We start from the raw sequence: 26,812 nt of genomic DNA, 5'->3' as shown, positions 1-26,812 counted from the left end.
GTCAGGGGTATTTCAGGCGGCTTTTGGGTGGATTTCAGGTGGTTTCCCGGGTGGTTTTCAGGCGGCTTTTGGGCGGATTTCAGGCGGCTTTTGTGGGTGGTTTCTTGATCGATTTTCTGGCGAATTCTCACGTTGTTTTCCTCGGGTTTTCGGGCTGTTTCAAGCGTCTTTAGGGTGCTTTTTTTTGGTATTTTTTGGGCTGTTTTGGTCAGTTTTCAGGCTGCGATTTTGGGTGCAATTCTGTTGTGTTTTCAAGCGTGGTTTTGCTCTTTTTTTTTGTTCGTTTTGGGTGCAATTTCAAGCTGTTATTGGGTCATTTTGAGGGTAGCTTTTCTCGCGAATATTGGTGTTGTTTTTGGGGCTGTTTTGGAGCAGTTTTGGGTGCTGTTTTTGCAGCAGTTTCTGGTGCAGTTTCTGGTCCAGTTTCGGCAGCTCTTGGGTGCAATTTTGGGTGCTGTTTTGCGACAGTTTCTGGTGCTCTTTCGGGCATATTTCAGTTTTGGGTGGTGCAAGTCAGCTATGTCGGCTGCCGTTGTGAAGTTTCATTGTCCCTTTGTGGGTCTTAGTGGTTGTCAAGATGGGAGTGGAAATGGCCTTACTCGACGTTCTCTAATCAAACATCTTAGTGATCGTCATTGTTGTATCGGTGCGCGAGATATCACCCGACATTCTCTTACTTCTAATTTGGCTGTTTATAATGAGGCAGAAGTTACTTTTAGGCGTATGGGGATTTGGTTATGTGGAGTTTGCTATAAAACGCACACAGTACGTATTAAGTGTCGTCATGGTTGGGATGAGGATGTGTCACCCCCTGATGAAGGAGATGGTGTTGTTCATTTTGTGCTTCATAATTTCACCAAGCCGCAATCTCCTTCTTCTCCTGCTCGAGTTGATCGTATGGATGGATTGGTGCGAGATCATAACGGTGGTTTTGATGTGGCCCTCCTTGATTGTTTATTCTCTAAGGGGTTTCGCTCTGTTAAGTCTATCCCTCCCAAGTGTCGTTTGGGGTTTTCTCGGGTTCTCAAAGGTGCTCTTGATAAGGTGATCTCTAAGCCTAATGACATTTCTAATTGGGTCTCTTTGTTGGTTTTACCTCTTTGCATCCTTAAAATCTTTCGCCCGCGGAGTAGTCGTGATTCTCGGTCTTCGGTAAGACGTCGGCATCAAGAAGAGAGTATTTCCCGTGCTATTTGTTCTTGGAGTGTAGCGGGTGGTAATTTGCAGCTTGTGAGGGAAATTTTGGCAGAGGATTCTCCTACTTTGTCGATGGTTGATGATGAGGACATTGATTTGGAAGAGCGTAATATTAAGCAGTGTCGTAGGAAGATTTGCGATGGCCATTACACTGCTGCAGTTCGGGTTCTTTCTTCTTCAGGCGTTACACCTTATAATGACGCCACTCTTGCAGATTTACAGTCAAAGCACCCTTCATCTCCAGCTCCTTCCTTGCCTGATATACCTATTGATCACCTTCATCTCGTTACAACTTCTGCTGTTGTTTTGGATCGGATTAGGAGTTTCCCTCGTGGCACATCATATGGTAGGGATGGTTTGCGTGCTCAACATCTTATGGATTGCTTGAGTGGTGCAGCTGTGGCAGTCTCAGATGAGTTGGTTGACTCTATTACTGGGGCGGTGGTTAATCTCTTTCTAGCTGGGAGATGTCCTATGGAATTAGGAGAGTACATTGCTAGTGCTCCTCTTACGCCACTTGTCAAGCCCGGTGGTGGTATCCGTCCTATTACTGTGGGTACGGTTTGGCGGCGTCTCGTTTCGAAGGTGGGTGCTATTATGGTTGGTCAGTCTTTAGGGAGTTACTTTGATGGCCTTCAATTTGGTGTTGGGGTTTCTTTAGGTGGTGAGGCAATTCTTCATGCGGTGAATCGGTTGATTGAGGACCGTGGTTCTGATGTTGGTCTATCTATGTTGTTGGTGGATTTTCAAAATGCCTTCAATCTGGTTGATCGTTCGGTCATGTTACGTGAGGTACGTCGTCGTTGTCCGGGCATTTCGCGATGGGTAGAATTATGCTATTCTAATCTAGCCAGGTTATAATATGGGGACCAAACCTTATGGTCATCTCAAGGGGTCAAGTAGGGTGATCCCCTTGGTCCTTTGCTTTTTTCTTTGGTTTTACAACCCCTGGTGTGTAAAATCAGAGAGACTTTTGATGTATGTCTTCAGGCTTGGTATTTAGATGACGGCACAATTATTGGTGACACTTTGGTGGTGGGGCAAGTTTTGCAGTTGATTATGGAGGAAGGACCTCGTTCTGGGTTATGTCTTAATGTGGAAAAAACTAAAGTTTTTTGGCCTACAGAAGACCCTCGAAGCAGGCTGGTGGGTGTCTTTCCACCTAATATTGCTCGACCTTTGCGTGGTGTTAGGTTGCTTGGAGGTCCCGCTAGTTCCGATTCTGGTTTTAGTGGTGAGCTTGTGATGCAGAGGGTGACCAAGACCATTGCCCTTATGGATAAGGTCGCTTGCTCGATGATCCTCAATGTGAGCTGTTGTTACTTAGGGCATGTACCGGAGTTTCAAAACTCTACTTTGCATTGCGTACTTGTCCTTCTAGTACTTTTGAGGTGGCTCAGCGCACTTTTGATGCAGCTCTTCGATCTTCCATGGAGCGTATTGTTACTGCTTCGGGGCCTAGGTTTGGTGATTGGCAGTGGCGACTTGCCACCTTACCATTTGCGTTTGGAGGGCTTGGTGTTTATTCTGCAGGTGATGTTCGTCACTATGCTTTTCTTGCTTCTCGGTTACAGTCTGCTGGGTTGCAGACACAACTTCTTCGGCATGCTGGCATTGTTGGTCTTGGACGAGCCTTTGAGGATGCGTTGAGTCTGTTTAATGGAACAGTGGAGTCTGACATTTTGAGTAATCCTAGTGAGGTCGCTTCCCCTAAACTCATGAAGAAATTGGCAGATATATATTTCACAAAGGTTACCGCTTCTGCAGAATCTGCTTATTCTTTAACTCCTCGACAATCAGCATTATGGAAATCATAGTAGGGTGATCACACCTCTGCTTGGCTTCGGGCGGTTCCTATTTCAGGGTTGGGTCAGACGATGAACGCCAAGACTTATCGCTGTGTGTTGTCCTATCGGTTGGGTGTTCCATTGTTCTCTATCTCGACGTTGTGCTCTGCTTGTTCGAGGATTTTTGCTGGAGATATTTTCGGTGATCACGCAGTGTCTTGTGCTGGTATTGTGGGTATTAAACATCGGCATAATGTTGTTCGGGATACCCTTGTTGATGTTTGCTATCGTTTTGGGATTTCAGCGAGAAAAGAGGTTGACATTGGGTTGGCCAGAGGGAACGACGAGGCCCTCAGACCCGCGGATGTGTTACTTTATTCATGGGATCGTGGTCGTGATGTCTGTGTTGATTTGACAGGGTCTTCTCCTTTGACACAGTCAGGGCTATCTGACTTCATTCCTGGGCGGGTTGTGGCTGATGCAGCTCATCGGAAGTGGGCTAAGTATGAAGCTCGATGTCAGGCGATTGTATATGGTTTCATTCCCTTCTCCTTTTCTTCGCTTGGGGAATTAGAGAAAGAGGCTGTTGCGTTACTGAAGCGGATTCAGAGGTTCTCGACGACGCAAGACATTGGGGCTCGTGTTGCAGCTCATATCTTCACTAGGGTAGGATTTGCAATAGCTAGAGGAGTGGGGGCCCAGATTGTATCTCGGCTTCCCACTAATTTATTGTAGGTTGTATGACTTTTGTTTTTGAGATAATAATAATAATAATAATAATAATAATAATAATAATAATAATAATAATAATCAATAAGTAATAAATAATAATAATAATAATCATCAATAAATAATAATAATAATAATAATAATAACAATAATAATAATTGAAATAATAATACTAATAATAATAATCAATAAATAATAATAATAATCATCAATAAATAATAATAATAATAATAATAATACTAATAATAATAATCAATAAATAATAATAATAATAATAATTAATAATAATAATAATAATATTAATAATAATATGTACATTTGTATATACACATATGTATAGTAATAAATAATCAATAAATAATCAAAGATCACTAATCCGTAGTTAAAAATCACTAATTAATAAGTTCAGTTCAGCTCAGTTCAGTTCAGTTCAGTTCAGTCAATCGGAACAGGCCCTTAGTGTATATCTTTTGTAAAAATAAATAAAAAAAAAAAAAAAAAGTTTAGTTGGTTGAAAAAATTAAGAATAGGCAAAGGTAGAGCCCACAAAAATGACTAATCACAAAAATGTAATGGGTTTAAGTTGAGGCCAAGATAGAAATGCCCAATTTATGCTCATGTTACCTGTCTCCCTCTCACAATCATTACCTGCCCCCTTTCTCTTTCTTTCTCACTCTCTACTTTCTTTCTTCTTCTTCTTCAACCCCAACAAATTTCAATTCAATTTCATACCCCTTTTCTTTTTCTGATTCTGATTCCCATTCATTTTCAATTTTCACCAAATTTCATTTATTATTCTTAATAATCTCTCTCCTTAATTTGATTTCATCTTCATTATTTTATTAATTAAAATTCTGATGCTCTGCTGCACTTCATCAGTGTCAATTTAATGGATCTGCAACCCACTATTTTCTCTCTCCTCAACCCACCATTTTCTCTCTCCTTCAATGTAGAACTAGCAGCACCATAAAATTACCCATTTTCTCTCTCCTCCAAAACCCCCCATGAATCCTCTCTGCTGCATTGCTCCTGTTTCCGTCGATCGTGAAAAACCACCCACCGGAAATGTCATCGGAAAACCGCCGGAAATCGGGTTTGAATCCCTTAAAAACCAGAATCAAACTCAAATCACCGGCAACAATGGCGGAATCAATCTGGGGTTTTCCCGGCATAGTTACTCTGCGCAAGTATCGTCGGTGAGTAGCAGTACTGCAGCGTTGGATCAGGTGCATCATCACGAAGCAGAAGATGTGATGGTGATGAGTGGTAGAGATTCGAGGGTGTATGGTAGTAATGGTGGGGGTGCGATTGCTGGGATTCTTTACAAATGGGTGAATTATGGAAAAGGGTGGAGGTCAAGGTGGTTTGTGTTGGAAGATGGGGTTTTATCATACTATAAATTGCATGGTCCGGATAAGATTGTGGTTTCGAGTTCGGGTTCGGGTTCGAGTCCAAGGAGGGAGAAGGTAGGGGTGAGAGTGATTGGGGAAGAATCTGTGAAGTATATGAAGAAGAATAATAGTTGGGGGAAGAATGGTACTAATAATGGTAGTGGAATTAGTACTAATAATAGTAATGGTTTTAGGATTAGTAATAGTTTTAGTAATTTGTCAACTTATAATAAGCAATGGAAGCCTTATGGGGAAGTACATTTGAAGGTGTGATTTTGATTTTGACTTTGTCTTTGCCTTTACATTTGTGGTAAAATTTTAGCTTTTCTTGTTGCTGTTGTTGTGTTGTTTTTGTTTGTATTTATGTGTTTGGTGTATTGAGAGTGATTGGTAATGTGTTTGGTTGTTTGATATCTTGTGTGTTTTTAAGGCCGGTTTCGGGTTAGGATGTAAGATTGCGTACATCTGGACCTTTCTGGACTAATTATGGAATCTTAGCTTTGTGGGGGGGGGGGGGGGGGGGGGGGATTGTAGTGTGATTGGATCTACTGGTTCAGCTGCTAAAACTTTGCATTGGATAAGAGTATAAAGAAGAAAACTATAAGAAATCGGGTGTGACCGATGTTGTGGATCCTAACAGACTGATTCCTTTGGTTAGAATTAGGCACTTTGGCTAGGGAAAAAAAATTAGTGTTTAGAATGAAATCACATTTGAATTTAAGTTAGTTTCAGAAATTTAGATTGGTTCAGTGTAAGATTAAGGTAGTTCTTTGTCTGGTTGGTTGAATCAAAACGTGTGGTGAGTGGTGACTTGTCTGTGCAAGTATTGTTGAAGCATTTCAATGCATGCAGGTTGGAGGGGAAGAGTTGGTTGCCTTTTGTGGTTGAAGTGAAAATTCAATATTTTGACATCACATTTTGGTGGGACGTTGTTGCATTGCAATTGCAGGAACTTTTTTTTTGTATGTTTTTGAATCCTTTTTAGCCCATCGATTTAGGAAGATTCTTCTATTGAGAGGTGTAGTGGATAATCTTGAGTATTTTTGCAATGCTCAAGATTATTCCTCTTTTTGATAAGTTTCCTGGGACCATTTGTTGGTCAAGAACTAAAGACTGTATTGTATAAAGAATGTTTGAGGGAAGGTCTGAACAAAACAATGTATATATGATTTTACGAGACTGTGTTATGTCTGAATTTTTTTTTTTTTTTTTTTCCCTTTCCTGAGGTCTACCTTATCTTTGATACTGCGGTAGTCCCTTTAATTACATTTTTCCTTTGGTAGAACTCTGATTTGCAGTGCCGCTGTTTAGTCTGAAGTTTAAGCATTCATTATCCTTCCACTCACATACTATGTGCTTTTCCAATTTTGATGAGACGTGCTTATTTATCATTATTAATTATTCCATATTGAGGGAAGGGTTCTGATGCTTGTATTATAGTTGACATCTGTCTGTTATTCGTTCTGTATTGGAACTGGCAGTTACAGAAATGAAGTTGCCATGACCTTCCTGTGTAGAAGCTTTAGTTTCCTGCAAATATGCTATTAGCTCGTGATAGTTGATTAGCTGTTATTCTCCCCAGAAATGGCTTGTTTATTGGTGTTGGTGCATTACAGGTTTCTTCCATTCGCGCAAGCAAGTCAGATGATAAAAGACTGAGTATATATACGGGTACCAAAACTCTTCACCTACGATGTGTCTCCAAAGAAGACAGAGCAGCATGGATTGAGGCACTCTTAGCTGCAAAAGATCTTTTCCCCCGGGTGTTGACAAGCAATGAATTTGCCACTGAAGACATTGTTGTGTCAACAGATAAGCTTCGACGTAGGATGTTGCAGGAAGGCATTGCTGAGCCAGTGATTGATGATTGTGAGTCTATTGTGCTCATAGAAGTCTCTGAGCTGAAAAATCAGTTTAAAGCTCTTCAACAAAAACATGTCTCATTGCTGGAGACTTTGAGACGGTTAGAGGTATCACCCAATTTTACGTGAATTCACACATTCTTTGACTATTATAAAGCAGTCTGACTGTCTGAGCATTGAAGTAGTAGAGTTAATTTTTTGCAATTCTATTGAAATAAATGGTGGTGCCTGGGTGCTATGACATGACCTGATAACTTATAATGTGGTACAAGTAAACTATAAGATTTATACTTTTCTTTGCTGCCTTTTGTTCTTTGCTATATTCTTGTAACAACTGCTACTATCTTCATATATACATTTTTTTTCTTCTTTTGTGGATCAACCTACCGAATATACTTTCCTTTGAGGTCCTCGTTTGACACTTAATTCACATATATATACTGGTTACATTAGTCGTTTGCATGATATCTTATTTTTGAGTTGTAGAGAGTTTAATTTGCGACTTCTGTTTCCTTGCTTGCCTTTAAAACGACGTGGATTCCATTTAGTGGGGTTTAATCTCCAAATTCATTTCTATAGCACATTGGACATCTAGGGTAAACGGGCAATTAAACTTATATTGTTGTTACTTTCTCAGTCATCACTAATCACCAATCCCTGAATATGATATTTGTGTTTCCTGTCAAAGATCATGGATCACCCAGGCATATAGGATATGTTTGTACTGATTGATGGATTCATATGGAATAGAAAATGCTCAGATTTGAACATAATCTTAATTTGTCTCCATTTTGATACAGTTAATCCATGTTAAAATTTGAAATATTTTGTTATATGGCATCTTATGGTGAGATCATTTGTGATTTCCCTGGATTTCAGAGTGAGAAGATAGAATTGGAGACTACTGTGGTAGATGAAACAAAGAGGAGAGATTCTTGTTGTGGGCAAGGAAATAGAAGATTCAGCGGTTAGTGGTGCATTTGTCTCATTACTTTATTCTACCCCCTTTGCCTTCATTATTCTTTTCCTTCAGTTTCATCTATGACACCTGCTGATGAGAGTTGGAACAGCCAGCAGTAATTGTATTGAAATTCTTATTAACCCTGTAACCATTGCTGTTATCTCTCGTTCTTGTGAAATATCTTACCAAACCATCTATTTTTGGAACTGTTGTCTGTTACACCTACAGTTTTATGCTCTGTACTTCACGCCTTTTTATGTTCTTATACTTCATCTCTTTCTAAACTTGTTTTTAATATTGCATAGACTTTCAAGTTCACTACATATTCTTATATATCTTCTAGAACTTGTTAATATTGTTGCATAGACTTTCAAGTTTCACTGCCTATTTAATAAAGGTTTTCTTTAAGAGGACCAGGAGTCTCCTCTTTCTTGAAATTTTGATGTAAAAAAAAATGACCTATTGAGACTTATTATTTGTACTTGTAAAAATATACAGAGTATTAATTTGACTCCCTTCCTCAAAACCCAAATTATTGAGCTATGCGTGCTTGAGTGTTTCTTACTCTGTTTTGTTGATGAAGTGTGATTACTATTCCAAATAATTCGAGCTCTTTCAAACCTTGCAGATTTTTATTCTGTCATGTCTGAGGGTAGTGGATCTGACTCTGATGTTGAGAATGAGAGTCAAGATGGGGGGGATGCTGAATCAGATGAAGAAGATGGTGCTTATTTTGATACAAATGATTACTTGGCTTCGGAGTTTTTAAGAAGTGCATCTTGTCGTGGAAGGGAATCCTTTGCAGATGCTTGCAGTTCACTGGGGCAGGATTGTTCACAGGAGCTTCAAATGGGCATTAGACCTGTGGAGTACCCTTACGTAAAGAGAAGGGATAGTTTTCCAGAGCCGAAGGAAAAGGAAAAACCCATGGGCTTGTGGTCAATTATCAAGGACAATATTGGGAAGGATCTTTCTGGAGTTTGTCTTCCTGTTTACTTCAATGAACCCTTATCTTCACTGCAGAAATGCTTTGAAGACTTGGAGTATTCAAACCTGGTGGATCGAGCTCTTGAATGGGGGAAGCTGGTAAGATTATCTACCAGTTTCTTGGTCTTCCTTAAAAGTTCCTTATGGTGATTATTATGTGATTAGATTTATTTTTTTCTTAAAACTAATGTAGCTATTCTGCTGTTTAAATTTTTTTCTCCTCCTCTTTCCCAACCTAGAGAATAATATGATTCATGTATAAATGTTTTAAAATGGTACCTTAATATTTTAAACTATTGAGTTTCGTATGGTTAGTGTTTTATACCTATATATCTGCATTCTTGTAAGAAGTGTGTATGCTCTTTATAATTTTCTAGATATAAGAATAATGGGGTAATAGGTACTCTCTTTTAATTTTTCTTAAAATTGTTGACTGTGGGATGGTCTTGTACATTAATTCTCTTCATTGACTTTGCTTTCACTTTCAGTCGTTCTTGATTTATTTATGATGCTCTCAAGTCCTCTACTTCTATAATTAAGTTCTAACTAAGAGAATGATTGCATTATTGTAGGGAAATGACTTGATGAGAATCTTGCATGTAGCTGCGTTTGCAGTATCTGGCTATGCTTCAACTGAAGGTCGCCAATGCAAACCTTTTAATCCCCTTCTTGGAGAGACTTATGAGGCTGACTACCCAGACAAAGGCCTTCGTTTCTTCTCTGAAAAGGTAACTGCTTTCTTATATGCTGAAACTTTATAGTTAGTGTGATTTAGAACCTGTTTCAAGTCCAGAATTTATAGTATTTGGATTGAATTTTTTTTTCTTTGTAAAGTTTTTCGCAAATGGTTATAGTGTTTTGCCTTTTTGGATTGGGATATAATTAGCTGCTACCGCCAAAAGCTGGTATAATTGGATCAGTTATTGTATCACTACCAGATGCTAACTGGAACTTGTGGAAGCTGCAGGTAAGCCACCATCCTATGGTTGTCGCTTGTCATTGTGAGGGCAAAGGCTGGAGATTCTGGGCTGACTCTAATCTCAAGGGTAAATTCTGGGGGCGCTCCATCCAACTGGATCCTGTTGGTGCCCTTACTCTTCAGTTTGAGGATGGTGAGACATTTCAGTGGAGCAAGGTGACAACTTCCATTTACAACATCATAATTGGTAAAATTTACTGTGATCATTATGGAACCATGCGCATCAAAGGCAGTGGAAATTATTCCTGCAAGCTGAAATTCAAAGAGCAATCTATTATAGAACGAAATCCACATCAGGTAACCCTTTTGAACCAGCTATGTAACTTGAATATGGATGTCAAGAAGCAGATTGATGTTCCTGTCAAAAAAAAAAAAAAAAAAAAAAAAGAGTATTGTATCAACGTTTCTGCACTTAGATAATTTGTTATGGCGCCCTTCTCTGTTGCTAGAATGTCATAATTTTTTAGGAACTTAAGCTATCGTTCTCTAAATCTCCTTACACAAAATTTAATTTAATGTGAATAAGAGATTAGTTACAAATTTATTTGTAATGACTTGTATCAATGTTAAGATTTAGCAAATCAATCCATGCCATGGGATGAGACCTGAGTTTTTTTTTTCCTCCCAAGAATAAACCTTTTTTGGTTTCAAATATCAGGAAAAAGGTTGGAAATATGAATCTCAATCATGCTTTTTTTTTTTTTTTTTTTTTTTTTTGGGTCTAGTCGGATACACTAAAAGTCTAAAACCCCAAAGTATCATGTTGTGAAACACTAGCTCCCCATTTTGTTCAAGTTTATTACATTAAAGGGGTTCAGTGATATTTCGCTTTACTTTGTTCCTCCATTTACTGGGGTTTGAGAGGGACCAAAAACCAATTTATTGGCTCAAACTGCCACGGTTGCCAATGTTCAATTTTTGTTGCTGGTTATCTTCTTGTTGCTTCAAGTTATGCATTTATGCTAGAGGAAGTATAGCATGAATTTGTTAATGCATAGTCTGAAGGAAAATAATGATCTTGTACCCCCAAATTTTTTGCTTTCATTTTCTAGATCTTTTCTTCAAATTATGCCAGCGAGTCATGTGTAATTCTACGAGCTTTGTTCATTTATTTTTATACTTGCTGATTTGTTTTACGTTTTCCTATACAGAATTATGTTATTTTTAGGCTTTGCTTTTGCTATGGAGTAACTTGAGTTGGATTTCAATCTGTAATGATTTTCTATTCTGAACGGTTTTGTTTATTTATGTTTACTTATTTTCCAATCCAAGAAATTTTATTTGGAAAGGGATGAATAATCTTTTTAACCTATTCATTCTTTATCTATACACGCAACTTGTGGAAATTGGAACCCATTTCTCAAATGAAGCTACAACTGCTTGATAACTGAACCCCAAACCCCTTTAACTTATAACTGATTTATTTTCATACCTCTTCTTGAACCAAATTGGATTTGAGTTGTTTCCCGGAGCTATTGTTAGGGCGGTCACAAATTGTCTTGCTTTAGTATCAAGCTATGTTGCTTATATACATGATCTTATGTCACCTGTTATTTTCTATGGCTTGCAGGTTCATGGTTTTGTCCAAGACAACAGAACTGGTGAGAAGGTTGCGATGTTGGTAGGAAAATGGGATGAGGCGATGTACTATGTGTTAGGGGATCCGACCACAAAGCCAAAGGGCTATGATCCGATGACGGAGGCTGTCTTGCTCTGGGAGAGAGAAAAAACTGCTACAAAGACTAGATACAACCTCACGCCTTTTGCAATATCTTTGAATGAGTTGACTCCTGGTTTGCAAGAGAAGCTACCACCAACTGACTCAAGGCTTAGGCCAGATCAGAGACACTTGGAAAATGGTGAATATGAGCTGGCAAATGCAGAGAAACTCAGACTTGAACAGTTGCAAAGACAGGTATGTGTTTGCCTGAGTAAAGCTCATTAATTAATACTCATTACCAAAGGATGTTCTACAGATTAAAAGCTAGTTATTCTAGTCCAGAGATGAATGAATGTCTCTTGGGTAATAATAATTGTACGAGTAATAGTAATAATTGTGCTAGAATTTATATATAGCGTTATTGTTCAAATAACATGAGGTCAATATGGTAATGTCTTGCCTCCTGGTTAAGCTCCCTGTATGCAGCACAAGTATTATGTGTTGCCTCTGAAATCATGTCCTCTTAGATTAAAGCTGGCTTTTTATTGAAATTTCTTTCTGCTGTCACTAGTCAGCAGTCACTTTTGCTCACATAAATTTGTCAGTTTAAAGGGTTTTGCACATGCCCTTACCTATGTCAGAAGTTATCTAAATAGACTTAGATTTCTGCTTCATTGGTATCAGTTTTGAGCATAATCTTCTTAGTTTGTCTGTCAACAAGGCACAAAGCAGATACAGATTCTTGAAAATTTGTGTTGACTTTTTAAAACCTGCTGCAGGCAAGGAGGATCCAAGAAAGTGGATGGCAACCAAGATGGTTCCAGAGAGATGAGGATGGATGTTATCGTTACGTTGGTGGTTACTGGGAAACAAGGGGAAAAGGTAGTTGGGAAGGAATTTCTGATATATTTGGACAGAGGAGCGATATACTCCAATCCTGTAATAGTATACCAGAAGAAGAATGAGTGATCTGAACTAAACCGAACTATCATTTTCTTCTCCAGAAAGTCTTTTTTTTTCTTCCTGTTCCACAGTTTCTTTATGTGGAATGGGATATCTTGGAATTCCTCAAGTAATTGTACCACCATGGTTGTTAGGTGTAGGTGTAGCTACTAGTTAGTGTAAGTTGCATTAGATCATTTGTTGTAGGTCCTCGGTTTCTTACCCCGCCTTAACTGAGTTCTACATGTTGGTGCTTCTGGCCTTCTCGCTGCTAGCCAATGCAGCAGATTGTATGGCCAATATTGAGGCTGGTATTCTATACTCGTATGAATATTTATCCCAAGAAAAAATTCAGAAAGAAAAAACATATAAAGTTGCAGCTGTAGTCATTTGTACACAAGTCTGAACAGTACTACCTGGCATTTATGTTTTCCTTCAGAGTTGAATGCAGATTTTGTATGATATGATAATAGAAGTGCTACATAAGATCCAGGTTCCATTCTTTGCTGGTCAAATACATGCTGAAAAAAAAAATACAGTGCTATTACTTCTATATTGTATGCAGTCTATGACTGTGGTTTGATTATCGACTGTTGCAAATACATGTTGAAAAAAAGAATTTAGCAGTGCTACATTGTTGTGGAATCTATTGCCCATTTACCCTGATTCGATTCTCAGCTGGTGCGTATGAAAAGATAAATGTAGTGCCATATTATGTATTTGTAAGCAGCCTATGTACTCCGAAAAAAAAAAAAAAAAAACGATCTGGAGAAAATTTCGAGTTCAAGTTTACTTGGTAGTGTTTGACTCAAACAAATCATACTTGTAATTAGTACTTTGTAATACCCTATTCATATAATTGTACAAGAAATTTATAATTAGGTAAAAGATATATTCAAAGATATGTATTACAATTGTCATATATACTCGTAATATCAAAGATATGTATGAGCTCACGAGTTCAACTCAAATCATAATTTAAGTTCAAACTCAAGTTGTTATGTACATAAACTAGTCGAGTCAAGTTTAGCCAAGCCCAAAATATTCAAAAGCTAGTGTACTATATGCACGACTCACGAGCTCCCCTAAGACTCCAGGTGCGTTAGAATCAAATTTCAAAACCCAGCTTGCCAAGACTCATCTTTGTGAACAGAACAGACAAGAGGGCTCTATCGGTCTATCCTTGAAATCCATCTGAAACTGAGTATATACTTCTTCATTCCATCAAGGTGATTAATCCTATCTTACATCTGTTGCTATAAACTCCTCATCTTTAACATTGATTTCAATTAGTTTTTTTTTTTTTTTTTTTCCAGTTTTTGACATTCATGATGTATAACTGTATAATAGTTTGCTGAATTATTACCCAGTTTATCGAATTTTGTTGGGTTTTTTTCCAGAATTTTGAATCTGGGTTTTGTTTATCTTTTGTCAATATTATAAGTTTTGATTGTTGTGTTTGAATTAATTTTGTTGCAGCCCCAAAATTATCAATTATAGAATGTTATTCATTTGCCGCATAATATGAAGCTGCATCATTGGCCAAAAAATTCAGTTATTGCAGCTAAAAGAAATGGGTTTCTCTCCCGTAATTTTGTAAACAGTTACCAGGTTTCTTCTTCATCTCTCTTAGTGTATGTTTTTTTTTTAGTTTTGTCATGTTGATACTATGTTTAATTTTCCTTGTGAATTTTTAAAATTTAGGGCCCATTTAGAACTAATTATAGACTTATAGTAGTTGTAAATTCAACTTGGATAACCCTTATTACAATTTATCGGAACTTGTTTTATTCAACTTGTCTCCAAGATGAGTAGAAATAAAGTGAACAGAACAAGGTCTTAATTACACTTCGATGAAAAATAAGGTAGTGCTCTAATGTATTGGCAATACCAATATGGGCAATGTAGTATTTCATTGACCAATAAAGTTAATACTACATCCATTTCATATTGTTATGTGCAACATTTACTAAAAACGGCTTCTACATATTACATGCAACAAATGTTTTCTTTTCTTTGTAAGTTGTCATTTCACTCTATCTCTCTCATCATCACATGTATCTCAATCTTTTCCCTCTGCATTTAACACTCACTTACAAATTTTGCGTAGGAGTCCATGCAAAATCATTTGTTGCAAATAATTTGAAACAAAGGTAGTAACTTTTTTTGGGGGGTGTTGTTTATGTGTTTATTGGCAAGTGAAACCATGAAATGTGATATTCTATGTCCTTTGAACCTTTAGAATGCTCCTCAACTGAAGCTATGTCCCGAGGAATCTGTGTCAAAATTGCTAGACAGAAGATGGGCATTAGAAAATCCAGATACCAAACTTCACCTGATCACAATTTCAATGAAGGAAACACCAGCAAAGGGTGGGGTTTTTTGGAATGTGAACTTTTCAATGGATGCAAATCCTAAATTGGGTGATGCTTTGATGGATGAAAGATGCAAAGATCCTTCGTTTTACGTCATAAGAGATGACCTTTTACACCCGTTTGTCAATGGAAACAAAGCAAGGAAACTAGATGCGTTACTTCCTATGATTGAAGATTGCTCAGGCACTGATGTGGTGAGTTGCTGTTTTTGCTCCCTGTATCCATCATAGCATTTTAGTAACTTGATACTATAAAAGCTATTCTAAACTGTCTTAATAGTCATTTGTTGCTGTACTCGCGAACAAGAATCAGTTTACGCTAAGATGATGCTACTGAATCTCTGTTAGGTTAGAAGAATGAATACCTCTATGCTTTGTGTTTATCTTTGCTCTATCCACAATTTAGATGTATGGCTATTACTGTCAAGCTCAACAATTCAACATTTGACTGCTTTCTTTATATTGTGTGTTTCATTCACTCTGTACGTTCTTTATCATATCTTTTCTTGTTGCATCATTGCTTTAGCATTAATGATCATTACAACATACTAGCTGTAGGTGCCATCTCTGCGTTTCAATGTTTGTGACCATGTAATACTCAACTGGTGTGCTTTCTAGGTTACCTGTGGAGGTTGTCAAAGTGCACATGCAGCTGCTGTGGGTAGGTCATGTGCATTGGTGCTCTCTCCCACATATTAAGATTCTGTTTATAATTAGGAATTGCTGATTTATGTAAGGGAATGAGATGCAATGATTGGCTTCATTTTTTGATTTATTCTCTGCAGCTGTATCATGTGCAGAAAGAGGTCTAAGGTCACATTTGCTTCTTCGAGGAGAAGAGCCAGAGATTTTGACTGGATTCAACATAATATCATCTATATACGGAAATGTAATATATGTGCCGAGATCCCTGTATGCCAAGAGAGAAGAAATGCTTCTTAGGCATGCAAATGTTATTGCAGGTCCCAGTGGTTCTGTGGTGTGGCTCACTGATATTCTTGATTATTTCACTGAATTAGCAAGTGGAAAGTACTGCACGCAAACAAAGGCAAATAGAAATACTGAGGATGGCATGAGGAAAGTTGTAATTGTTAAGGAGGGTGCAGGGGATGCTGTGGCATTGCTAGGTGAGAACAGGCATCTGTTAAGCATTGATTGGGTTCCCACATCATTGATAATCTGGTATATCATATTGTCCTGTTTCTTTAAATACATAAAGTTGCTGAATTTGATTTCTGAGATACTTTTTATATCTTCATGTAATGCATAATATTCTACACTAAGGACATGCTTCGATTGAAGGTAATGTATTAAGGAAATAAAAAAGGTCAAACCAAGAAAAATTAATGTAAATTAAAAGATGATGCTAAAGAGGATGGGGTATTGATAAATGAAAGATGTTAGTGCTGTGAGGAAAAGAGAGAGACGGGAAGATTATTACCCTCCTGATAAGGTTAATAGTTACCACTATGGCACTATCACAGTAGGATAACAAATACCCTCAAAATGAGGGTAATAAGTTCCCCTCCCTCTCTAATCATTACACCACCACTATATCTTGATCCTTGCAATCACACCATCACTACCTCATTTTTCCTTACAACTACCTAAATCCATGTTCAATTTCTTTACCTTTGACCTTTTTACTCCCTTAATATATTATCCTCATTCCAAGCATTCCTTAACTGTATAATTATTGTGCACAGCCTGAATGATCATATCCTTATTTGGCCTATTATAGTTGTTGCAGTTGATTAATACTATGTAATGAGTATGTTTGTATCTTCTCAATGCTTGAGATAATATGCTTCCAAGTGACCATGAACTTGTGATATATACGTCAGAGTATTTTTATTAGAACTATGTTGGAGTAATTAGGACTGAACCACAAGTGCTAGACAAACATCAAGCACTGTTTAGGAACCTTTACGCCACTCGTGTTTCTTAGTGTCAAACCCCGTTAATTGATGAAAAATATCCATACTCTTGGTCCAAAAATAAAGTGCTAAGTGTCCATATTCATGTCATAGGGCGATGATCCAACATGGGTAATTGAGGTTCAGTGAAAAATCTGGGTAATATAGATATTTTTTTAAAAAAAAAAAATTGTATAGTTGTAGCATGCACTCATTCGGGATGATTTATATTAATGTCATTTCAATGTTTCTTACCCCTCTAATTGAACCTTAATCTGTTTAAATTAAAATGTCAATTGTACTTTTTTTTTTCCCCGTTCTGATAATAGTGATATAGGGATTGCTTATATCTGTTTAACTTTTAATTCTTGCAGGGATCATTCGCCTACTGAGGTACTTGTCCCAAAGCCATATACTAGGGAAAAAGAGGCCATATAACTTTGTGATTGATGCGGGTACTGGGACAACAGCAATTGGTTTTGCCCTTGGAGCCTTAATTCTTGGGTATGGTTCAAATTTCTGTTTTAAAATACTGCGTTGTTTCTTGTAGAAACATGTGAATCATGCTGTTGATAATAATCAGGCTGCCGTGGAAGGTAACTGCTGTAATGCTGGCTGATTCCTATGATGGATACAAGAATCAGGAGAATCGTCTGATTTCAGATTTTAAAAGATATGCACCAGCCGATCTTAGGAATTATGAGTTGAAGGATGACCTTGTTCAGTGGGTCAATCGTGAAACTCCGAGAAAGTGAGTTACTCTAAATCTCTTATTGAGTAGTTGTTTCTTCACTATTTGATTTTTGCTTCTCTTTTTCTCTGTTCAGTAGTGTGTAAGCCATATCATTCTCATAATTCCCTCCATACTTTTGTCCCCTCTTTTTTACTTTCTCTTTCTTGTTGCGACTATCAACATTTGTTAGCTTGCTAAGCCAAGAGGCTCAATCATCGCAGATTTGGCAATGTCCTGGAGGGAGAAATAAAGGCATGTCAACAAGTAGCTAATCAAACAGGGGTACCTATTGATCCAATATACACATTGGCAGCATGGGAGCTAGCTGTTCAGTTAAGCCAGAAGCAACCAGACAAAGAAGAAAAGGTGGTGATGCTGCATACAGGGGGCACCCTTGGCATGTTTGGACTAGCACAAAGATACAAATCCTACTTTAGTACGCTGAAAGATGGGCCGCCCCAATAATTCTCTCGTCATGATACTTGCTAGATGCTCGTAGAATGACACGACAGTGCGACACTCTACTCTACCTGTGTTTGTTCATCTATGTGCTGCCTGTATGTACATTGTTTTATGCATATATATATCAAACACTCAGAAAAAAGGATCTTCATTGACAATTTGACAGTCATTCACTTTAAGAATGACACTTCAATTATGACCTGAATTGATTTCAAATTTTGCCAAGCAAAATACAGGTTTTTCTGTACAATGTAGTCCCCAGGTTGAAGTTTGAATGGTCAGAGATCTGCATGACAAATTTTTTTTTTAGAGGGGGAATCTATTTCACATTTTCAGCACCTCTATCTTGTTCCCGTTTCAACACCTCTACCTTGTTCTGAGGGAATGCATTTTACTATTTCAGCACCTCTATATTGAAATCGTTAGAGCTCGGTATAAGCGACTAAACGTGTAACCAAGGTGTTATTTCACTCATTTTTGAATGAGCGAAACTGATAAAATGAGTAGTACGTAAAAAAAAAAAAAAAAAAAAAAAAAACACTCATGGATACACAGTACACCTAGTTCCGGGGACAGTTAAAAATTTGTAGGCCAATTCAGTTCTCTTTTGTATTGAAGCTGTAGTTGATGGTGGATGACCACTGCTCAGTAATTTGGCAATACTAAAAAAAGAAAGGATTTTCAGTAAATAAGATGGGCCAGTTTCTTTTTACAGAAGATGTCAGGGGTGAGTGAGCTAATTAGTGAATTTGAATGAATAGTGGAAGCCAATCCTTTGAACCACTAAACCGACACTTGGACAAGACTTATGCCTGACGGCATTCAAAGGGCTTAACTGGGGTCTATGTCTATTGCTATTGCTATTGCATTGCTTAGCTACTCTTACTAGTTACTACTACTACTCTCTAGTCTCTACTTGTACTCCTGCATTTTCTTTCCACCACCAATCTTTTGCAGGTTGTTTTTAACAAAATTTATCATGCAAACTGCCACTAGGAATGTGGATCAAAATTTTTAGATTAATAAAATTGATTCCCTTTGTAGACGGTTTGCTGTAACTTAGGGCATGTTCTCTTCGGATAATTTTCAATTCAGTTCCAATAAGTTCAATTCATTTTAGTTCAGTTCTTAATTTCCTTCTCTCATAAAATATTCAGTTCAGCTACAATAAGTTCAGTTCAGTTCAATTCACATCAGCTCAGCTCAGTCAATCAGAACAGGCTCTTAGTGCTTGTTTGGTTAGGTGTAAGAAGTATTTATTCTAAGGAAATTTCAATGCCCTTGAAGTTTATTTCTAGGATTCGTCAAAAAATGTTTAATTGGATGTAGGAATTTCTAATTCATGGGAAGTTTTATAAGTAAATTTTATACTTCGTATTTTGTAGGAAATAGATATTACTAAAAAGTTTTTCTTCTCAAGTTAGTATCATGCAAATAAGATTTCATATCGTATATTCATGTAATGAGGAGAGAGACATAGAGAAATTATTTATCCAAAGGGATTCATTTTTAATTTGGCATTGACTAAATAAAAGTTAATGTCAAAGGGAGAAAAATTAAAAAAAGGGACAAAAATAACACGCTCGGTGGGACTCGAACCCACAATCCTTTGATTAGAAGTCAAATGCCTTATCCATTAGGCCACGAGCGCTTCTTATCCTTATGTTTCACTTTTTTTGTATATATCGGTATTTTGTGATTTGTTTATCCCCATTTTTAATGAGGTAGTTTTTCCTTGCAAGTCGTAAAGAGTAAAGACATATGACATGGGGCCTCTATTGTTATAATCATTATCATTTTTAATAACACATCTTCATCCTCAATCATTATTGCTTTATTGCACCCCTAATAATAAGCTTGTGAATGCTACTATGGATTATTATGAATCAGTCTGATCTGAGGTGATTATGTTTGAGGCTCATAATAAACAAGCTAGAAATTATTTAATTTCACCGTTTCTTTACACATTTTATAATATTTAGCTTGTATTTCTTGCACAATAATGATCACAAATATGACAAAAAAAATGTAAATAAATAAGAATGTTTCAAATTGTTCGATCTATAATTAAAGCGTTTTTGTTTACTATACAAGTTAAATCCACTTTTAAAATTCCAATGGATAGTAAAAACCTCAAAATGATGTAGAAAAGTTGTACACACAAATCCTAGTGAAAGAGAAGCAAAGTGGACGTGCACCAAGCTAGAAGTGGAGATGGAATATATAGGAAGTACAAAAGTGAAACAATAATCACTACATTGGGCTTAATAACCGCAACTAATTTTATAACATCAATTTTAAACATAATTCTTGGTCATAGAGTAGTTCTCGTACTTTTCTAACTGTCAAAACTAAACAAAAACCACAATTATTGCCATCCTTTTTAACATTATACTACCTTATTATATTTTATAATATATGCTACTATATCATAGTACTAAATATTTTTTAATATCTTTATAAATAATGAATATAATTTTATCAGAATTGAGGCAGTTCCCCAGTCCCAACACACAGTATAATGCAAGTAGAAGATGAAAAACGATTCGCCACAATGCTGGGAACATAGTATGGACCATATCAAATAATATATGATCACTTCATATTATTATAATTTTTATTACATAAAAACAATATTTAAAAAAAAAAAAAAAAAGAATATTACGTTTTGAAAAAAGAAAAAAAAAAAAAAAAAAAAAAAAAAAAAAAAAAAAAAAAAAAAAGGTAGGCAGATTTTATAACTTTTAAACAACAAATAAAAACGAAGAACAAAGAGTTGGCAATTAGCAACATTCCTGATAACAAGGGTGAGGCAATAAAGGATGGTCCCCCATTTATATTTTGTCCATGCTTGTATACATATTATGTTTGTATTATTGCTTTCTCCACCATCACCTTTTTATGCATGTATTAGCTTGCTAATCTAGTAGTTATCATATGTAAATAACTCTTAATCAAAGGTGACAAATAGCCAGACAAGTCGATTAGTCAATGATATCGGATAACCTTAGCTCACGTCATGTTTGGATATATAATAAAACTATACAGTCTGATTTAGGTCATATTTGAGTGATGAGTCATTCGATTTGGTTCATGTAGTATTTTCTGATTTGTGTTGATTATGAGTTATCAATTTGGTCGGGTGTTAAGATTTTGATAGAACACTTATGACAAACAATCAACTATTTCATACTCGATCACTTTCCAATTCAATGTGGTTCATGTTGATGTCAATTGATAAAAAAAAACTAGGACCATAGAATTATCTTTTGTTGACTTGTAGATAATGTAATAACTAATGTAAATTAGGTTAGAAAACAGCCAAATAAATTTTATTTATTTAAATAATAAATCAAAATCAATAATAAATCCCTAACCTCCAAACAATAGTGTAAAGTTTCACCTCAAAAAAAGAGAAAATCACTCCTTTCTAATTTCTATCATCACCAAAATATATAAGGGGTCGGATTCATGTAAGTTGTCCACCATAATTCCATAAAGCTAACCTAACCTTATGCCTCCCAAAAAGTAATCCACTGATCATATATTATATAAATTACAGAGAATTCATATATTACGTATATGAATTAAACAGTATACCCTAATTCCCCATTTTGAGAAATAATAACTTCCCATTAGTGGGGACAAAGTTTAATGCAAATTCGTCTTTTTGCTCAATTTAATCGATCAGGTTTAGACGTTTAGTATATATATACGAAGTACTATATAATTTTGTGCTCTTCAAAAAAAAAAAAAAAAAAAAAAAAAAAAAAAAAAAAAAAAAAAAGAAAACACTACTCATAATTTTGTAATGAATATGACATGATTAATACATTTATCATATCATATCAAACACTCTAGATTTATTTAATTATATATATAGTCCACCAATCCTTATGCTTGAAGCTTTTCATGCATGCATCTATTCCTAGCTTTAGTAAAACATTTCGTTTTAAGGCAATAATATCATACCTTTAATTTGATTAAATAGAGGTACGTGGCTAGTAGATTACGTAATTGTATTTGATAGAGGATATACACATAATATTTTGGCCCTGTTCTTTTCACCTTAAAAAAATAATATTAAGTAAAAATAATTTCAGTTCAGTAAAATTAATTTCAGTTCAGTAAAAATAATTTTAGTTCAGTAAAAATAAGTTCAGTTCAGTAAAATTCAGTTTTCTTAAAGAAGAATTATAATAGAAAATCAGTAAAAATAATTTCAGTTTAGTAAAAATAATTTAAGTTCAGTAAAAATAATTTCAGTTCAGTAAAATTAAGTTCAGTTCAGTAAAAATAAGTTCAGTTCAGCAAAATTAAGGTGAATCAAACCGGGCCTTTGTGTAAAAATAAATATATACGGAGTTTATCTAAATTAAACCCAGGAAAGAATATTTTCTATCAGTATTCCCTTTATGCCCAAAATTTTGTGTCACGACTTATCTCTTTCGATCTAAACGAGAGGCTCTAGGAGTATTTGTATGATTATTTTTGTGACATCAACATAAATTATTTGTTCAACCTATAAGAGTTATATACATGGATACATTATGACCATTCGAAGTCCATGTTATTAATGAAGATAGCAAATTTAATTTGATGTAACTGTTCAATGATTGTCGTCGTTACAACTCATACTAATTTAAATTCAATAGAGTAGAAACTGAAGAACAATAAATTAGGTCTTTAAGAAAATAGGCTAGCTAAATTTCAGTGATTTCCGTAAGGAATGCCTGTCGATCTTCAAAGGCTATACTACTACGGAGTACATTATAAAAAAATGAAAGAATTTCCCTTATAAAATTAAGGAGCAATAAAAAAAATACAGTACTTTGTACTACGATATAAATATACTAAGTATGTACATAAATTTTATGACTTTTTTTAATCTATTTTTGAATAAGAAAATTTTGCTAGAATTCTTTCTAAGCTTAGTGACTCGTATAAGACGGAATGTGCATCAATGTACAAAGGATTGATTGATTAGTCAATACTCCGTAAATTATACTCCTTATTACGAGTAATATACTTCGTACAACATATTACTCGTATCAATAATAGAACTTTACTCATAGAACTAGGCATTATTTACCATAAATGTTTGTCATAAGAGGTACAACAGTTTGAAGAAGTCATGAGATGAATGTGTTTTTAATGTTACTTACTGAAGCAGTGGAGCATATATATTTATGCTACCTAGTAATTAAGTGAACGGTGGAGTATAGTAATTACAAACCTACAAAGTATTGGCTGTTCTTAAAAAAAAGTTGATTTGTTTCCTGCAACTGCTTACTAGAAATCTATAAAGATGAAGATTATAAAACATTAAAAAGGTTACTATGACGTCTCAAAATTTATGGTCACGCACGTATTCTACGTAAACTTATTTCAAACTTTATGCATCTCATATGGAGTAGTATAATTAGCGAATATATAGAAAGCCATGGATAAAGGGTTTGTTCTTTTCATCTTATTTTCACTTATTTCAGGTTAAATTAATATTAGATTAGTTTATAAAAACCGTTTAAAAAAAGTAAGCTCTGACAATTATCATCTAAGTTCAAATTACAATTAAAATAAATTTTAATAAGTTCAAATAAGTGAAATCATATAAATAATACTTCAGAATACACCCAAACTCTTTTCCTCCCTTTTTTCTCAATTGGGTTTTCATTTTTAGATTAATTAGCCTAAGTTAGTGAAAATTCTAAATTTGACTAATAATTTATGACCTGTGAAGCTAGCTATGACTCTGTGTAGTCTTAAGTGTCCCTACGAAATTATGTTAGTTGAGTTTATATATATATATATATATATATATATATATATATATATATATATATATATATATATATATATATATATATATATTACAAATTTTTGTATGTGGCTGGCCACATGGTGCGGCAAGGGTTACTTGTAGGGTGTTACTGGTTTTGTCAGGGGTTACTTGTAGATGTTACTTGTATTCTGGGGTTACTTGTATGAGTGTTACTGGTTTTGGTCAGGGTTACTTATAGGGTGTTACTGGTTTTGTCAGGGGTTACTTGTAGGTGTTACTTGTATTTTGGGGTTACTTGTATGGGTGTTACTGATTTTGGTCGGGGTTACTTATAGAGTGTTATTGGTTTTGTCAGGGGTTACTTGTAGGTGTTACTTGTATTCTGGGGTTACTTGTATGGGTGTTACTGGTTATGGTCGGGGTTACTTGTAGGGTGTTACTGGTTTTGTCAGGTGTTACTTGTATTCTAGGGTTACTTAGCTTGTATGGCTGTTATTGGTTTTGATCAGGGGTCACTTGTAGGGTGTTACCGGTTTGGTATGAGATTATATAAAAAAAAATGTTAATGGAGATTTATGTAGTGTCGAAACATATACAAGTATTAGGGCTTTTTTTCCAGCTTAATTTCAGTTCAGTTCAACTCTAATTAGTTGTTTTCAGGTAATCAGAACAGGCCCTACCTTTTGTTTTATGATGATGATGACGATGATAGAATAAACCAGATCGAAATCAATTTTTTTGCTCCTACTATTATGCATAGAGCCCTCATGAATGTTGTACTAACAACAATGTATATATAATAAAGGAAAAAAGAAGAATTAGAGAGATAATTGCTTGCCTTTCATTGATTTACCTTGGAAAATATATAGAGATACAAAATCAATCCTAGTCCTAATATCATAAGATATCTTAGGATCTTAGGAAAATAACTAATATAGAAAAGATAAATATAGAAATTGATTATTCCTTTTATAATTTAACAACTATTCTTTTTTCATATACAACGCCACATTGTAAGGTTTATATTAATAAAACCTCTTACAATCTTGGTTTGCGTTGCTACAATATTTGAGTAGAACTCGGAAAAACGGAGAAAGTACAACGTAACTATTGTTGGTTACTAGGCAAATTATTTTTGATTAAGTTTAACATGTATTAGTAAGATTCAAATACACATATGACTTTCAACAAATTAATTATTTTTGGTTTCATAACATCAAAATTTATCTATATGGTAGCCAATAATTTTTTGCCTCAACTCCCGAAAGTAGACAAAAGAGACAAAATTATATTCCATTGCAAAATTTGATTTTTTTTATTGTTTACAAAAATGCAAGTACTTAAATTACTTGTACTTGTATTTTATTACCACTCACCCGAATTTGAGAATGTGTTCTCCAAAAAGTCCAAATATGATTGATTATGAGAAGAAGCACATAGTCCTAAGCACATTTTTGCTTTCTTCCTTGCAATTTGGTTCTCTATACTAGCATGTTCCAATAATCTTCAACATTAATAATCGTATAATTGTTAAAAAAAAATTATAATATATGATCACTTATATTGAGCACCTAAAGAATCCTATGGATGGAACCTTTGATTCAATTTGTGCTCGAAAAATTCTGATTTCAATACATTTATTCGATTAGCAAGAACCTATACATGTTGTTTTTCATTGGTTTTCCTACCATTTTATTGGACTATTGCAAGTTAAGTTGTCCATTATTCCATTTCATTGTGCTTTAGGGCTTCTTGAGACAAGTTGTTTATCATGCATGTAATATATATAACTATATATATATAGGCTTATCTAGATAATTTAAGCCTTACAATTTACTTCTCTAATCCAAAATAACTATCACATATTTCTTTTTTGTGATTTAATGCTTCTTGAGATCAATGAGGAAATAGAAAAAAAAAATAGTAGAGAATACAACATGAACCAACAAGAAATGGCCTATAGACATGAGGCAGAGATGAAGAAACACTAGATTAATTTCAGCAATTGGGTTGGACTAGGGAGCCCCAATTTTAAATCCTTGATAAACATAATTCTTTTATTAAGAGGCAAATCTATAATATCAAGTAGCGATATTGAGGTAAACTACAGATTTTAACCGTGTATATGTTACGTTTTTTTTTTCAACTTTATTATAAATGCCAATTGTTTATCAAGGAAATAAACATGAATCTTTCTCCTCAAAAAAAAAAAAAAAAAAAAAAAAAAACATGAATCTTTTCCTATATGAAATCATATATAGTAAGACTTTGTGTAACTGTGTATACTATATACGATATTATAAGTTGAACCATACATATTATATTCATATACTAGTATACAATTTTTAACTAAAAAATTAATGATATAATATGGTAATGTACTACTTCGTATGTCTCTTGGATATGTAACCTTAGTGGCATAAAATATGTACCAAATTAAAAAAATAATGCAATTATCCTGATCATTTTTTTTTTGTTACTCATTAACTAATTGGAACACACGTGTGTTCTTAGAAAGGACCACCCATCCCGCACCCCTAATGATACGCCAAAACACAGATGGAAATTGGAAAGTTATCACTCTATTATTATTATTATTATTATGCGTGCTCTTTTTCCTTTTTTTTCTTCATTTTTTTAATTTTTAATTTTTATGTAAAAAGAGCTACTACTGGTCCATTTCCATAGCTTAAGTAAGCTTTATTAGTTTCTAAGTTTTTTTTTTTACTACTAGTATACGGTATACCGAGTAATTATATAGGCAGTTCAATATGTAATCTTTAGTTTGTGCTAGCTACCATATACCAAATTACCAATATTTTAAACACTTAATTAAGATACTCAATCTGTTCATTTTGAAATATATGAAGTTGAGCTGTTGAGGTATTGATTTGTAAATTATGCACATATACCTTGATTATAATAACCCCTATTGGCAAAAGTTGAGAAATGACATGATTTACACCCTTAATCTAAAATTAATAATCATATTGATATTTGATGTTGTAATTAGCTTGTGATTTGGGTAATATTTCGGATCATTTTTTGTA

General features: G+C 35.0%; 2 protein-coding genes and 1 non-coding gene across 5 annotated transcripts; 2 read left to right on the top strand and 1 right to left on the bottom strand.

Moving 5' to 3' along the window:
• The first annotated feature begins 4,498 nt into the window (after nucleotides 1-4,498).
• On the top strand, nucleotides 4,499-13,222 carry LOC145640691 (oxysterol-binding protein-related protein 1D-like). Its single transcript, XM_081691928.1, has 8 exons — nucleotides 4,499-5,371; nucleotides 6,721-7,074; nucleotides 7,846-7,933; nucleotides 8,556-9,013; nucleotides 9,487-9,642; nucleotides 9,882-10,190; nucleotides 11,464-11,808; nucleotides 12,333-13,222. The coding sequence occupies exons 1-8, from the start codon at nucleotides 4,718-4,720 to the stop codon at nucleotides 12,516-12,518; spliced, it is 2,550 nt and encodes an 849-aa protein (XP_081548054.1). The 5' UTR covers nucleotides 4,499-4,717; the 3' UTR covers nucleotides 12,519-13,222.
• Nucleotides 13,223-13,578: 356 nt separating this feature from the next.
• Nucleotides 13,579-18,289, top strand: LOC145637191 (D-cysteine desulfhydrase 2, mitochondrial-like). Of its 3 annotated transcripts, none has more exons than XM_081688726.1 (8): nucleotides 13,579-13,724; nucleotides 13,975-14,106; nucleotides 14,738-15,064; nucleotides 15,488-15,530; nucleotides 15,670-15,996; nucleotides 17,160-17,289; nucleotides 17,369-17,536; nucleotides 17,740-18,289. In XM_081688726.1, exons 2-8 carry the CDS (start codon nucleotides 14,020-14,022, stop codon nucleotides 17,981-17,983), a joined length of 1,326 nt encoding a protein of 441 aa, XP_081544852.1. In that variant the 5' UTR covers nucleotides 13,579-13,724; nucleotides 13,975-14,019; the 3' UTR covers nucleotides 17,984-18,289. The 3 variants fall into 3 exon arrangements, with proteins under 3 accessions (XP_081544852.1, XP_081544810.1, XP_081544903.1); XM_081688684.1 differs by having other exon boundaries at nucleotides 15,655-15,996; XM_081688777.1 differs by lacking the exon at nucleotides 13,579-13,724 and adding an exon at nucleotides 14,606-14,648 and having other exon boundaries at nucleotides 13,984-14,106; nucleotides 15,655-15,996.
• Nucleotides 18,290-19,558: 1,269 nt separating this feature from the next.
• On the bottom strand, nucleotides 19,559-19,631 carry TRNAR-UCU (transfer RNA arginine (anticodon UCU)). Its single transcript has one exon. It is a non-coding gene; the product is annotated as a tRNA-Arg (tRNA).
• Between the last annotated feature and the right edge of the window lie 7,181 nt (nucleotides 19,632-26,812).

The sequence above is a fragment of the Chenopodium album genome, chromosome 1 (assembly GCF_948465745.1).
Source record: "Chenopodium album chromosome 1, dcCheAlbu1.1, whole genome shotgun sequence".
NCBI classification, from domain to species: Eukaryota; Viridiplantae; Streptophyta; class Magnoliopsida; order Caryophyllales; family Amaranthaceae; genus Chenopodium; species Chenopodium album.
Note: the sequence above shows the minus strand (reverse complement) of the source record. Positions and strands in the feature narration are given on the sequence as shown.

What these genes read in the sequence shown, in the direction of transcription:
- LOC145640691 (XM_081691928.1), top strand. Translation starts at nt 4,718, where the DNA reads ATGAATCCTCTCTGCTGCATTGCTCCTGTTTCCGTCGATCGTGAAAAA. An exon ending in AGGAAATAGAAGATTCAGCG is followed by an intron (nt 7,934 to 8,555) that starts GTTAGTGGTGCA and finishes CAAACCTTGCAG; the next exon opens with ATTTTTATTCTGTCATGTCT. An exon ending in CTCTTGAATGGGGGAAGCTG is followed by an intron (nt 9,014 to 9,486) that starts GTAAGATTATCT and finishes GCATTATTGTAG; the next exon opens with GGAAATGACTTGATGAGAAT.
- LOC145637191 (XM_081688684.1), top strand. Translation starts at nt 14,020, where the DNA reads ATGAAGCTGCATCATTGGCCAAAAAATTCAGTTATTGCAGCTAAAAGA. An exon ending in CTTGGAGCCTTAATTCTTGG is followed by an intron (nt 17,290 to 17,368) that starts GTATGGTTCAAA and finishes GATAATAATCAG; the next exon opens with GCTGCCGTGGAAGGTAACTG. An exon ending in AATCGTGAAACTCCGAGAAA is followed by an intron (nt 17,537 to 17,739) that starts GTGAGTTACTCT and finishes CAATCATCGCAG; the next exon opens with ATTTGGCAATGTCCTGGAGG.